Source organism: Mya arenaria, chromosome 4 (genome assembly GCF_026914265.1).
Source record: "Mya arenaria isolate MELC-2E11 chromosome 4, ASM2691426v1".
NCBI classification, from domain to species: Eukaryota; Metazoa; Mollusca; class Bivalvia; order Myida; family Myidae; genus Mya; species Mya arenaria.
In genome coordinates, this window is record NC_069125.1 from 392,245 (window position 1) to 405,841 (window position 13,597).

At 34.8% G+C, this 13,597-nt stretch overlaps 1 protein-coding gene and 1 long non-coding RNA gene across 3 annotated transcripts; both read right to left on the reverse strand.

Moving 5' to 3' along the window:
- Positions 1-5,625: 5,625 nt before the first annotated feature.
- On the reverse strand, positions 5,626-6,117 carry LOC128232655 (protein GVQW3-like). Its single transcript, XM_052946343.1, has one exon. It carries the CDS (start codon positions 6,115-6,117, stop codon positions 5,626-5,628), a length of 492 nt encoding a protein of 163 aa, XP_052802303.1.
- A 4,190-nt stretch (positions 6,118-10,307) lies between these two features.
- Positions 10,308-12,847, reverse strand: LOC128230551 (uncharacterized). 2 transcript variants are annotated; one of them, XR_008260257.1, is made up of 4 exons: positions 12,768-12,847; positions 12,411-12,521; positions 11,302-11,379; positions 10,308-10,415 (listed from the first exon to the last, which is right to left on the reverse strand). It is a non-coding gene; the product is annotated as an uncharacterized LOC128230551 (long non-coding RNA). The 2 variants fall into 2 exon arrangements; XR_008260256.1 differs by lacking the exon at positions 12,768-12,847 and having other exon boundaries at positions 12,411-12,566.
- Between the last annotated feature and the right edge of the window lie 750 nt (positions 12,848-13,597).

A 13,597-nucleotide genomic window follows, 5' to 3' on the forward strand; every position in this document is an offset into this window, starting at 1 on the left:
TGTTTGAAAACTTGCGGACAAGCAATTAATTTTAGTTGCAAAAATACATCCCTGTGGTTCTTTCATTTGTTCCTGCTCGTAACATAACCCAGTATTAAACCACATGTACATGTGAAGTTTAATTACAATTGAACCAGATGTTAAAGAGTTGGAGCCCGACCAAAGCTAGTACCGTACATGCAGCAGAAAACGCGAAATCCACACGACTGGCAATGTGAAAGGGGTAAACAGACTAATACACATAATATATTTATTGTGTGATTATAATTGTGAAAGCTTCCATGATATAGTAAAGTTTTTGGCACTGCATACACCAAACTGTCCAACAACATATGGTTTTTCTAGAGCTTATAGTTGTTAACATAAAACAAAGTAGCTACTTAAATGTGACGAGTCAAAATAAGTTAAGCAAATCAAACCCTCCGAACAGGGATCTAACTTGCATGACATAACCGCTATACTGGTTGGCAGATTCACTAACTTCCGGGAGGGTCCGCCGTCAAAAAAATCTAACACCTTGAAAAAATTTCTTCGTAATACAGACCATAAAGCTATTGAAACCTTAAAAAGTGATAATTGAAATAAGAATGGCGTGTTATTGTCAGGTCTATTTTTGTTTTAGTTTTTTAATGATATGGAATTTGTTGGAATTGCTTAAATGATTTTAGGTGGTCTGATGTATTGTGTGTATGTATATCACTTAGATACGTGTTAATACATGAAAGCATTTTATCAACTTTTGTTTACAAACATAAATGTTGGTTAACGTATCTTTCACGTTGTCATCAAAGACAAAAAGTATCTAAAAATAAAAACTAAATTGCTTATTATTTAACGAGAGGTTTATTTTGAGTCGCATCCGGTTGTTTCATTGTTAAATGTAACGTTAGTTACATTTTCAACATAATTACAAAGAGCTCAGTGTAATTATTATTATTAAATAGACAATGTGTTGACGGGCAAACGTCAGAATCAGTGACAAAATATTCAACCTGGGCATCAGAAAAGAAAATTAGAACTTGGCTTTCAAAGATCTTCATTACATTGAATAAAGTAGTTATGTTTGTTTTTAAGTGATTCGGAGTCATGGGCGTCTGTCTATTAATAAGGGGACATTTGAGCCGCGTTTGAAGCATACCAAAAACCTGTTCTGTTATAAATAAAACAAAACTTTATGAAGTCTTAGTTTTCAAAGTATTACATAATAATGATGATTGTGTATGCTTACAAATTAACATGGATTTGAATCCAACTAAAATATGTGTAGGCTTCCAATGCCAATAACCATCAATAATACTATAACAAGTACGGAAACAAGCCCAGCAGTCGAATATTTAAAACCACATTACACAAATACAAACAAAAACATAATTTCAAACGAAAGAAATATTAAAAGATTTATCATTGATGTTATATGCAATCTGCAAGCAAAACAAATCATAAAGTATATGTCACCGAATACAAACAAGTACGGCAGTACTCAACAATGCTGACGTTACGTCATTTCAAGTATTACTATGGGATAGAATGCCGTCAAAGATATGACGTTCACTGTTTGGTACTCAATTGCACATTATTATGGTTTTCAATATAACTTTTTGAAATAGAGCAGCCTGTTGACGTCTCTATTTGAGTAACACCAATACTGTAGACCGAATAATGCCATCTGGCTAGATGCTTAATCTGGTGTTTTTATGGGTTTTTTATTTTATTTTTGATTATGGATGATAGCAAAACAAAACGTAAGTGTTTCACTGTGAACGAACGTATCTAGTGTATGCAATTATTAGAAAACGGTCGTAGTGCAAGACGTGTTGCCTAGGAATTAAACTTGTTCCTGGACAGTTATTTAGACCAAAGAAAAACAGTATGCTGAGGACATAGGTCTTACGAATTGAATGGACACAAGGTAATGCATTGTCTCTTCAACACTCCTAAAGTGACATGCTAAACATGATAATGTCGGCACAGAATTTGTTCATGCACTTTATATTAGAGACTGGTATGAAGTAAATGCAAATGACGGATTACTTTAAAAAAAATTAATGTATTTGTGAATGAATTAGCGGAATGATTTTGGTAATTTATTTTGTAATTAATTGCATTCATATATATATATCTACTTAGGGCATTAAGGAGACCGTATATATTTTACGGCATTAAGGAGACAATTTGTATATTTTTCGTTTTATACTTTATTTTGCTTTTTTGTTAATAATTTAGTATTGAAATGATCATTTATTATGTGTACAAGATTTAGGCTTCTTATATTAATTAACAAAAAATATACGTAATTTGCGGTCTCCTTAATAATTTGTAAGTATGTTGCAGGTTTAAAGGGGACAGGTATATATGTCGAAGGGTTTATGGAGACCAGTGTATATATTATATTATTTTTGAGTCATTAAGGGGATCATACATATTTTATGGCATAAGGGGAAACATTATATATATCTTACTTTTGACAGTGAAGGCTCCCGTAACCTTAAGAGACAACTTGGCAATCGTATTTTTTTTATAATTGTGTGTAATAAATCCACAAACAATGACCAGTCGAAACGAGAGGACTGCAAATTTCAGGATATTCATCGGAAATCTCTTACAGACCATCTCATTCATTAAATGCAAGTCAGCTTCAGTCACTTGATCTGTGTACTGTTTGATAAACAAAATATATAATGGCCAGGGGCGGTCCAGGAATTGTCGTTAGAAGGGGGCGTTACTTAGAGGCCTTCGCAGGAGGATTGAGGGTTACTCAATCAAGAAAATTTTAACAATTTTAGTCGGAAACGATGCATTATGTGCGTATTTATTATTTTTTTTCTCATATATTGACACAAAAAGTAAACTTGGACGATTTTAAAGGGAGCGCACGCCAACTGCGCCCCCTTCTCAATCCGCTAGTGAATGGTGACTTAATAGTTGAAATATTATGGTTCAGTAGAACTTTTAGTTGAATTATATAGAAACCGTAAATGCTAAATACCAGTTCTGTGCTTGTAAAAACATTAAAAGTTTCGTCTGCACACGAAGATGTCTGTTAAGGCTTGAACAGTTAGCTCATAATTAAATAACATTGTTCATTGGGTTCATTGTGACCCATGGATATAAATGATTTCAAAGTTGGGGTCAAATTTCGGCATAGTGATAAACATTAAATAGAGGAAAAAAAATTCCTAAAGTAATCTATTGTCATTAAAAGCGATAGGGGTCATCTACTTGTCAATGTCAACAAACTACCAAGTTTGAGGACACTATGCCTGACCATTCATCAGTTATTGATTGGACATGTTTTTGTATATAGGCAGAAATGGTAATTTGAAAGTAACAAAGGGCCATAACTCTACTATACATAACTATATAGATTTTGACGGCATTTGACATGCATCATTCCCATTCTTGTATATTACCTAATGGAAAGTGATATATGACCCACCAGTATAAAGATATGGCTCCTGGTGGAAATTTTCCTTAAAAATTAGCTAGTATTAAGTTCCAAACGGCCATAGATGTGCTTTACATTAGTGGAATGTAAAAGCTCTTAACACATCATTGCCCTTATCAAGTATACATTCATTCAAAGTTTCAACAAATATTTACTATCAAGTACCAAAATATGGCTCGGGACAGAAAAAAAGTGTTACAGACTGACGAACAGGTGAAAGGAGGGGCGGACAAACAACACTGAAAGAATATCCATCTGCCTTTGGTGAGGATTAAAGAACTGATATAAACATACATTGTATTGTTAAAATAAATTCAAACTTTCCAGGTAGTAACTTTTTATTCTCATAGTGAAATTGTATTTGCACAGTTCACTCTTGTATTAAGTTCTAATGCTGTTTTATGTTAAACGTTACATTGTATCATATTACGTTTATAAACATTAAGTAAAACTGAAGGTTATGGGAGAAACTGGTGTCTCTGTTAATACTATGCTATCCTATGCCTGTCCATGCCAGTCGAAAACCTGATTTGGTTTTAGAAAATAATAAACACCGGAATTTATTTAGAAATATTTACTGAACATCCAAAAAACAAACATTCACAACGTTGACACAATGTTATTATTAAGCACTCGTGTTACCAAATCTCTTGAAATAATTATGTTGAATGATGTGTACATATGACAAGGTTTTTGTATTAGTATGGCGTAAGGCTCGATATTTTCTAGTTGGGAGCAAACACATGGGGGTGCAGATAACACATAGAATAAAAAAACGGGCCGCCCACAGGGACTCATACTAAGGTGTTGAATATTTTAACTTAATGGAAGTTATTGGTTTATCACGTGATTAGGTCAATCAACTGATTGTGCAACAGCCTTTTGTTGAATCGGGTTAGTAACGCATTTCAAATTATTGGACTTCAAAGACTATATGTTAGCACATATCAACATTTATTGAAGGGTTTCATCCATCAATAGCTTAGCTTTAACACTTCGTTTGATACGCCATACTTTATTTCGTAATAACAATCTATAAAATCCAAGTAAAAGATGCATATTTAAAACCCTTACCGCTTTGCTTATATTCAGTCAAAAACTCATGTCCGAAAGATTTAAAAAAAAGTATGTCATAATCATATAATCATATCCTCTTTAGCGACTGAGGAAGCCGGTCCAAACCATTCACATACTTTCCGAGTTTCTTAATACGAGGGTATAGCCGGAAGTTCGTTGAATTGCTTAATACAATGAACACATTTTAATATTTTTCAACGAACATCAGCTCGCTATAAAATCTATTTCAGCTGTAAATGACATATAAAACTTTAAACTGATACACAAAATATAAAGGAAACTACAGCTTTTTCATTAAAATGAGATCAGTATAGCCCGCGCAGTTCAAACGTCAGAATCTGACGTCAACTTCATAACTTATCAAAGTAAGAGCCGTTCGCCGCAATACAACGTCGATGTCTTGCTACCCATTGCCGGTAAATGTCACTGAACCACTCTGACTTGTAAGAATACAGGCGTGTCTGAGCTTCACTCTGTAGTGCCTGAAAGTCATTGAAGTCACATTTAAGTTTCGGAAATAGGACAAAATCGCATGGTGGTAGGTCTGGCGAATAAGGGGGGTGGGGAAGGATCACCGCTTCCAGCTGGATTGTCGTGGTAGTCTGTGCCTCCTCCGATCTATGCGCTGATGCATTTTCCGGGTGAAGAATCCACCCATCATGCAACGCCTGTGGTCTCTTAAATGCCATCGCCCTCTACAAGTCACGCCTTATTACCTTAAATGGAGAACATAACTGAGGCTTATAACATTTGTCGCGTATTGCCGTACTTCATCAAATATTATAATTAAAACTAACACTTATTCAATCCCATATTTTTAATCATAAACTTTTTAAAACATTGTTTTATGCAGATTTTATCAAGTCCTAAATATTGATAAAAATGAATTTTGTTATATATCACTTTACCTTCGAGTAGGAAGCACCCGTCACAGATTGGCTCTGTGGAACTGCATGGAGTAGGATAACACCGTGCACATCAAAGAAGACAATGAACATATAGTTTCCTATCGAGCAGGATGGTCGTGCCTTCTTTGGAGGCGGGGAACCGGTAGTCTTCCATTGACTGCTTTGCTGTTTTGTCTCAGGGTCGTAATAAAACAGTCAGGTTTCATCGCAAGTGACTATCTTCTCAAGAAAACGGTTTCCTTCCTTTTTGTACCGAGCTAAGAATCGGCGTGATTCCCGTACTCTTTTGCTCATCTCATCTTCTGTCAGCAGCCGTGGAACCCAACGCGCACTCACTCGACTCATTTTCAAACTGTCTTTCATTATCCCCCATACCGACCCATAACTCATGTCCAACATCTTGCATATTTCATAAAGAGTGACTCGACGATCAGCGTCAACGATGTTTTTCACGGCCTCGACGTCACACTCCGTAGTTTGTGAAACCGGTCGCCCAGACCTCACGTCGTCACAAATGCTTTCCCGCCCCTCACTGAACCGCTTGTGCCACTTGTAAACGAGCATTCGCTTCACTTGAGTTTCACTCGATGCTTCATTCATCAGTTTAAGTGTTTGCGATGGAGTTTTCCCTAGGTTCACACAGAACTGTATCACTGCCCGTGTTATCAATCTGTCTTCTGGCGTCATTTTAAACAAAATTTAACTATACCGTTCAAGCTAAAAGGTTTCCTTTGAAATAAACAAACAAACGCACTGACTTAAAACTTCACTTCATCACACGTTATTAACGTCACGTCAAATGTGCAAACCTTCGCGCCGTTTTATTGGTTTCAATGTGAGTGGTCAACAAAACAAGATATTGTCATGGGTTATTTTAGCATCTGCGGAGGAATGCGCGACCACCTGTTTCCATGGTGATCACTTCGTTGTCGTTATAACATGCTTTACGATGAAACTCGCATTCTTAATTTCAAATTACCTGATTATTATTGTATGAAAGTTTAAAAGATATGCTGCATATTGTTTTCATTTTATCAAGCTTTTCCACGAACTTCTGGCTATGCCCTCGTATATAAATCTCTTTTAAATTTGCCAAATAAAATTCAACATGGGTAAACAATTTTTAAAAAATAACGTATTTTATGTATTGCAACATATTTATAAAAAGATTGTCACTTGAATCAAATGAACATTTTCAATGTACTTTCTTTCCCGCGGAAAGTGGACATTTCATCTTACTCCAACAAGTGTTGGGTATGGTTGATTCTCTTCGTGACTGAAATCAACTTTTTTTAAACACTTGGTGCATTTCAAATGTAATCCATATAAACATCCCTTTCAGATTCTTTGACGATTGCATTTCCATGGGAGATCACTGCGTAGGATAAACATAAAGGTGTTGTTTAGCCACACTGTGGTTTCAATTATGTCAGGGGCGTAGCTACCCCTCTATTCATGTGGATTCATAAATGTGCTGGGGGGTTCGGGGGCAAACTTGAAATTTTGAAAACCATGTGTGCAATCTAGTGCATTCTGAACATGTTTTCGGAACGATGTGCATTATTTAGTACTGGAAAATAACCAGTTTTAGATTCATGTAGTCAAGTTCGCATACTGCAACTTTGGTTGATTTTTTTGTCAGAATCATGTGGATTCAGCCGCGTATTCACGTATAGGCGGCTACACGCCTGTATGTTGTGCATATAAATGTATAATTTGGTTTAAATGATGCATCCTTAAAATAACACCTCCTTGCTGCTACACCAATAGAAACTTCATGGGATGTTAATAGTAAAAGAACTAGCACTGACGTTCCCATTTTTGTCTGGGTCATTTAAATAATAGAAAACAATTTACAAGATAAACAAATTTGTTTTGACTTCTTTAATGAATTATATAAAAACATTGTACAAAGATATCATGACACTTTTAAACAATAAGTATGGTTGTCAATTAAACAGTATGCTAGCTTTAAAGATTTAGGCGAACCATTGGAATTTTACAACGGTCTTAAAAGGTGTATTTAAAGCTGCAATCTCACCGATTGATCGTTTTGACTACCGGTACTCTTTTATTGTTTGTCTATAAATGGACTATGTTTTTTGCAGAAATGTCTAGACCCAATTTTAAGTGATATAAGAATGCTGAAAAAAAGATCAGATTGCAGTTTATCATATTTATGTTAAAAAATGATGTTTTAAGGCTAAAAGCATTACCAACAATTTAATGTAAATGATATTTTCGGCAGTTTTACCAAACATTTCTGATTGGTTCTATTGTGAATTATCTAATATGACTGAATTAAAGGAATGATAACCAAATCAGCAGATTTTGAGACAATTTTGTGTCTTTACTGACAATCTGTAAGAGTGCAGCTTTAAGTATTGATCTAAAGTTTCATATACACATTGTTATATTGTCAATAGCTGTTAAAAAGGTCTCATGTACTAAATAAGATAATAATTTTCATACAATATCTAAAATTGATTAAAATAAATAAAGTACCATTATACTTATTTCTTAATAGTGCCGTTTCTCATCTGACAATACCATTCAAAGCCATCATTTCAACTATGAATTTATTTTTAACTTTCAACTTTTCTATAGCATATGCAACAAAATATACCAAAAATACAAGCCATGAACAATATGATTGTTCAACTTGCATTATCTTTGACCTTTTGATATGACCATTTTCCAGTTTTGTCTATTTGTAAGTTATGCCCTGAGGAATAAAGTATGACTGTATGAATAATAAAAAAGCAATAAAAACACTAAAATTATGCCCCAACTCCTGTAATTTCTCATTCAGTAGTAAAATCAAGAAATTAAACATTTAGAGCTGCATTTCCACAGATATACCGTTTTCACAACTTTTTGTTTGTTTTGGAATGAGCAATTTTTTGCGTAATTATCTGCAAACCAATGATAAAAGATGGCTGACAAAAGATCAGATCGCAGATTTCATATTTCCGTTCGAAAATTAATGTTACTAACGGTTTAAGGAAAGTTCATAAAACATCAATGTTTTAATTTAAATAGAAAAATCTGCCATTTAATTTTTCGCAAAAATTGGATGGTTCCAATCCAAGACATAAAATGAGAAAAGTTGTCAAAACGTCCAAAATGTGAGAGTGCAGCTTTAACGTTTGAAAGTAACTCTGTTTGCCTCGTTCCCCTAAACAGGGTTTAATTATATTATATGCCCAGTGGGTTTGTCCCTGTATATTTGATTGTATGATTGCAGTAATGGATACTGGTCTAATTATCTTCTGACATTTTTTCACCAATTTTAAAGAAACAGAAAACACATATTAAGCTCATATAACGCTGTACAATTTAATCTCATTCATTAGGTTGAGAAAAATTCCCTAAAAATATTAATTGTGGAAACATATCTTATTTAAATACATACAGGAAATGGCGACATCATTTACCCTTTAGTATGAAAAATGCAGTTTCCTGATATTTGAATAGCAGTTCTTTATTTAAGCATCTCCATTCGTTCAACATACACATAGTATGTATCAAGTTTCAAAGGAATACGTAACGATTGTTTTCAAAGCAAATAGATTCACACTCTTGACAAACTTCTTTACTTAGTTTCCACTTTTGAGACTTTTTGATGAGCCTGCACCTTCCCCCTCTTATGCAGTGGCTTCAAGCAATAAAGCTACCAGCTCAAGTTGCACAACTGGTGAACAAGACTGCTGATAGTCGACAAACTGCACACTTGATGCCATGATAAATCATGTTCATCGACTTCCAGAATGAAGAAATGACGCAGCACAGAATTGATTTCAATTGGACCTCTCTGTAATTTCATCCCATTGTTGTCGTCAAAGACTATATCTAAGTGTGCAGTGCGGGATCTTGAGAAGCTTTCTGCTCCTCTGATGAAGTAAGTTTGGCAGATTGTAAAACTCCTGTCTACTCATATGCCTGGACACCTGTGATCTATGTCTTCTTTTGTGTGCCCAACCATAACCTGATTTTTTTTAGAGGAAGTTAGTGCTTGATTACAAGTTAATGTGACAAAACAAAGTCTTTCATTTATGCCACCAAGAACTAGTATTCCAAGTTTCATAACTCGTATGTTAACTCAAAGCAATTGAGCAGAAACTGTTTGGTAATTAATTTTAAGTCACTGCTTCCACTTATACTATCAGTAATATTGAACGTGAACCGACTGACCCAAATGCTATTCTAAATAATTTTTATGTGCAGAAACCTTAATCCTATTGACACAAAAGTAATCCAATTGTATGTCTTCACAAAACATTCTACAACAATATTTGTCAATTTAACTCAAAGATTGATTATTGTTTTTTTATCAGACAAACACAGAGATGGCCCTATATCGCTCACCTGATTTGAGAAAGGATTCTAACTTAGTTATTGTTTGGACACTAACTGGACACTTTTGGTCTGACTTTATAATACAGCTGGTGAAAATATTAAAAGTCCCTTAATAATGGGCTTACAAAAACATGGAGAAATGTATTTGTTTAAAAATTACAAAGGGCCATAACTCTTACAATATTTAAGTTTGTATTGAGCAGAATAAAAGGCTTTGTCTTAAATACAAACTTAAAACTATATTTACAAGTGAAACAAAAAAATCTACAAATATGTTTTTTGTATCTGGTTTTTGAGAGAGAATGATCAGAAGAAAACATCACACATTCACAATCATATTAAAAAATAATTAAGTTTTTTTTAAAATTATATTCTATTTCAAAAACACTGCAACAGATAAGACACTTACGCTTCAATTTCTTGATTTAATACATTGATGATTATCAATTCTTATGAAGCGAGATGGGTCTTACACTCTAACCAGTGCAACTTGCATGTTCTTAGTTGCTCAGTTATTACCTTTCTTAAAATTCTCCTCTTGATCTGAGCCACGCCAAAATGATTGGAGATGCTTTTGTTGTCTTTTCCATCGGAATGTATAGCACCTCTGTGTTTCTGTTTGTCTCCTGAAATAGTACAAGTTTATTAATATTAATCACAATAATAATAATCAGTGACATTTACTGAAATTATTTTCACCGATTGTGCCTTGCACATTGGGGAACAAAGTTGACTTCCGAGGAGAAGATTTTTCCATATAGACATACAGCAAAAATTAGCTCCGCACCCTGGAGCAATGTTTTTTATGAATCAATATCCGGTGAAGAAAATTCATACAGGGTATTGAAACATTTTTTTCTTCAAATGAAGACTTTTAACAAAGATAACTTAACTAGCTCTTCATCATATTAAATAAAAATTAGCAGTCTATGCCGCACACGGAGCCCCGCATTTGATCTTTTACCATAGTTTGATTGAGAGTTAAGTTTCACATCGACAAGTCTTTACAGGTCTATTAACGCTGCACTTTCACAGATTGAACGTTTTGAAAAAGGTTATAATTTTTATCTTGGAATGAACCAATGTATGCGAAACCTGTGATATAAGACTGCTGACAAAAAAGGTCTTTGAATTCCCGTCAAACATGTCCGAACCAAATTCAAACTTTTGATAATCACTGTCATTCACGATGAAATTCAGCACTTCTTGCCCAGTATATATACGTTTACTTTAAGTGGAAGGCAAATTAAAACAAACACATTTGTCCGAGAATTAATCAAACTTTAAATGGTAGTAGAATTGTCATTTGTTCACGTAATTTTCAAGAATCAGGACGTGAAATAAATGTTCTCATGTTGCCAATTTAGTTTCGATCATCTAGACGCTTGTATCTGGATCTATATCGTTCATTGACTCTAATTAGAGCGGCTGCATGATTGAGACTAGCCGGTTCTTTGATAATTGTTACGATTGAACAGTGGTTGAAAATGTTAAGTGAGACCAGTTTTTTACCTGTTATTGAACAAACTGTTATGTTGGCAGGACTGTCCTCCTCAGCAATGCAAAGAACAGCAATGACTGGCAGGCACTCTGTAAAATGGCGATTAAAACATTATGTCCAATTAAAACTGTCCCATTCTAAACAATCCATCAGCAATATATTTAAATGAGCTGCGCCATGTGGAAATGTGTCTTGGGAAGTTGACATCATTCCATGTAATGATGTCATAAAGATGAGCAGAAGACATTACTTACTATGCAGTAAAAGTTCTTACTTTAACAGTAAAGATATCTTTATTTGAGAAAATTAATCAAAGTGAGCTCTTTTATGTCATGTTTCTACAGTACCGTAAGTCTTGTACACATCTATGTTACATATGTTAATAATAAACAGGAATAAAATAAGGAGTTGTGTACACACTAATTCCTCCGTATGTACTGTGTAACTCAAGATAAACAATCCATAATTCTAGTAAATCTCTAGAATTCCCTTACTTTTCTCGCTGTACAAAAATGAATAAGGAGTTACAAACAAACAGGGCCATAAAACTTTTGCTATTTAAACTGTACCACAACAGCAATTTAAAGACAGTGATACTCATTGATGGAATAGGCACTTAGACAGCTACATTTTCTGAGAAATGGAGATCAGACTAAATTCTCCAAAGATACTTTATAGCTTTATTTGAAATAAAGAACATGTTACAGTGTTTGTGTTAAACTTGTTACTTATCCCTGATTTAACACAACCATTACCTTCAAAATGGTGATAAAATAAAAACAAATATACCTAAGGCTTATTAAACACTGTTTACTATCACATCTGTACCCCCTCCCCCCTTCTTACATACTTAAGCGGCTCTTACCAAAGTAAAGAATGAAAGGTCCACAAGGCCAATTATAAACCATGAACCATGAGAATCCTGTTTACTAATTTGATTTTAAATCACCCAAAAGGCTATCTTCACATAATGGTTCCTTAATTTAAATCTAGCCTCCAAAGTTGTGATTTCATTGAAAGACTTGAGATACCTTATTTAAAAAAAAATGACGAAAGGAAAGCTTAAACGCAGAAGTCTGGACGGGTATACGAGCCTGGGAATAAATACACAAAAGCTCACCATGCTGCTAAGGATTCTTATATAATTCCCGGCCCCAGTTCAGCTGGAGATGTTGATTCCACACGGCTGGATAACCGGCCCAGTGCACCCAAGCTTCACCATCGGCAGTATCTGCAAGAGGAGGGTGTATATCTGGGAAAACGCATTTATAATCAATTTGCGAAAGTTCTTATCCACCATAAGTAGTGAACATGTATGTGGCTTATAGATCATCTGAAATGAAGTTTAATGAAGGAGACAAGGTTCGGTCTGGGATCTAAACCTTGATTTTGATGCTGAAATTGTAAGTTTTGTTCAAATGAAGTATAAACTTAGTGTGAGTACAGAGATATCTTGAAGCCCAGATTTATCACTTACCTGAAGTTTGTAGGGCTACAATTGAGAGCTTTGCTGTAAACTGCAGGAACTCTCCCCATGAGCCTTTTGTCTGTTAGGGGAATGGTGGTACCACACTGCATTTCTTATCCACACACAACACAGTGTATCTGAAAATGACAGAGAATGGCCATGCACTTACGAAAGCTATGCTAGAAATACGCCGTTATGAGTGTATCAGATGACATTTTCACACAGAAATTGTGAGGTCTCCAATACAGCAGTACTGACATCAATGACGAAAACAAATATATCTGTCATGGAGCTGTGCTGGTTCTGTGGCGTCAAAACCACTGCAACTTGGCAATTCACTAGAAACATCTTTTCAGAAAAAAGAAACAACCAATACTGGGTAGCCTTTGTCACCCAGTGAACACCCAGAGCATCTTGTTACTTTGAGCATCTATTTACTTAGAAGTACAATGTAGCCTCATTAAGATCTCAAATTAACAAAAAAGTGTATCCGAAAGCTTTAAATACTGAACGAAGTGTAACTTTGAGGCGGGCTGCGAGCAAATACTTTCAAGGGCAGAAATCTCCCAGAAGTTTGAAAAAGATTATGCAAAGCTCTAGTTTGATGATTTTGGCCCAATTTCAAATTGTTACTCAGTAACACGGCGGCGTTAATTTAATCAAACATTAATATAGTTACTTTAAACTCTCTCACATTCGTGGCAGAGTGTCTGATGACAGTCCAGTATGCCAACCAGGACGGAGAATACGTGAAGCATGCACATACTCACACACCTTTACAGCCCAACATTTGGTTATGGTTTCACAGTTATTCATTTACACAAACTCACAATCAATTA

Coding starts and splice junctions, on each gene's coding strand:
- LOC128232655 (XM_052946343.1), bottom strand. CDS start 6,117: ATGACGCCAGAAGACAGATTGATAACACGGGCAGTGATACAGTTCTGT.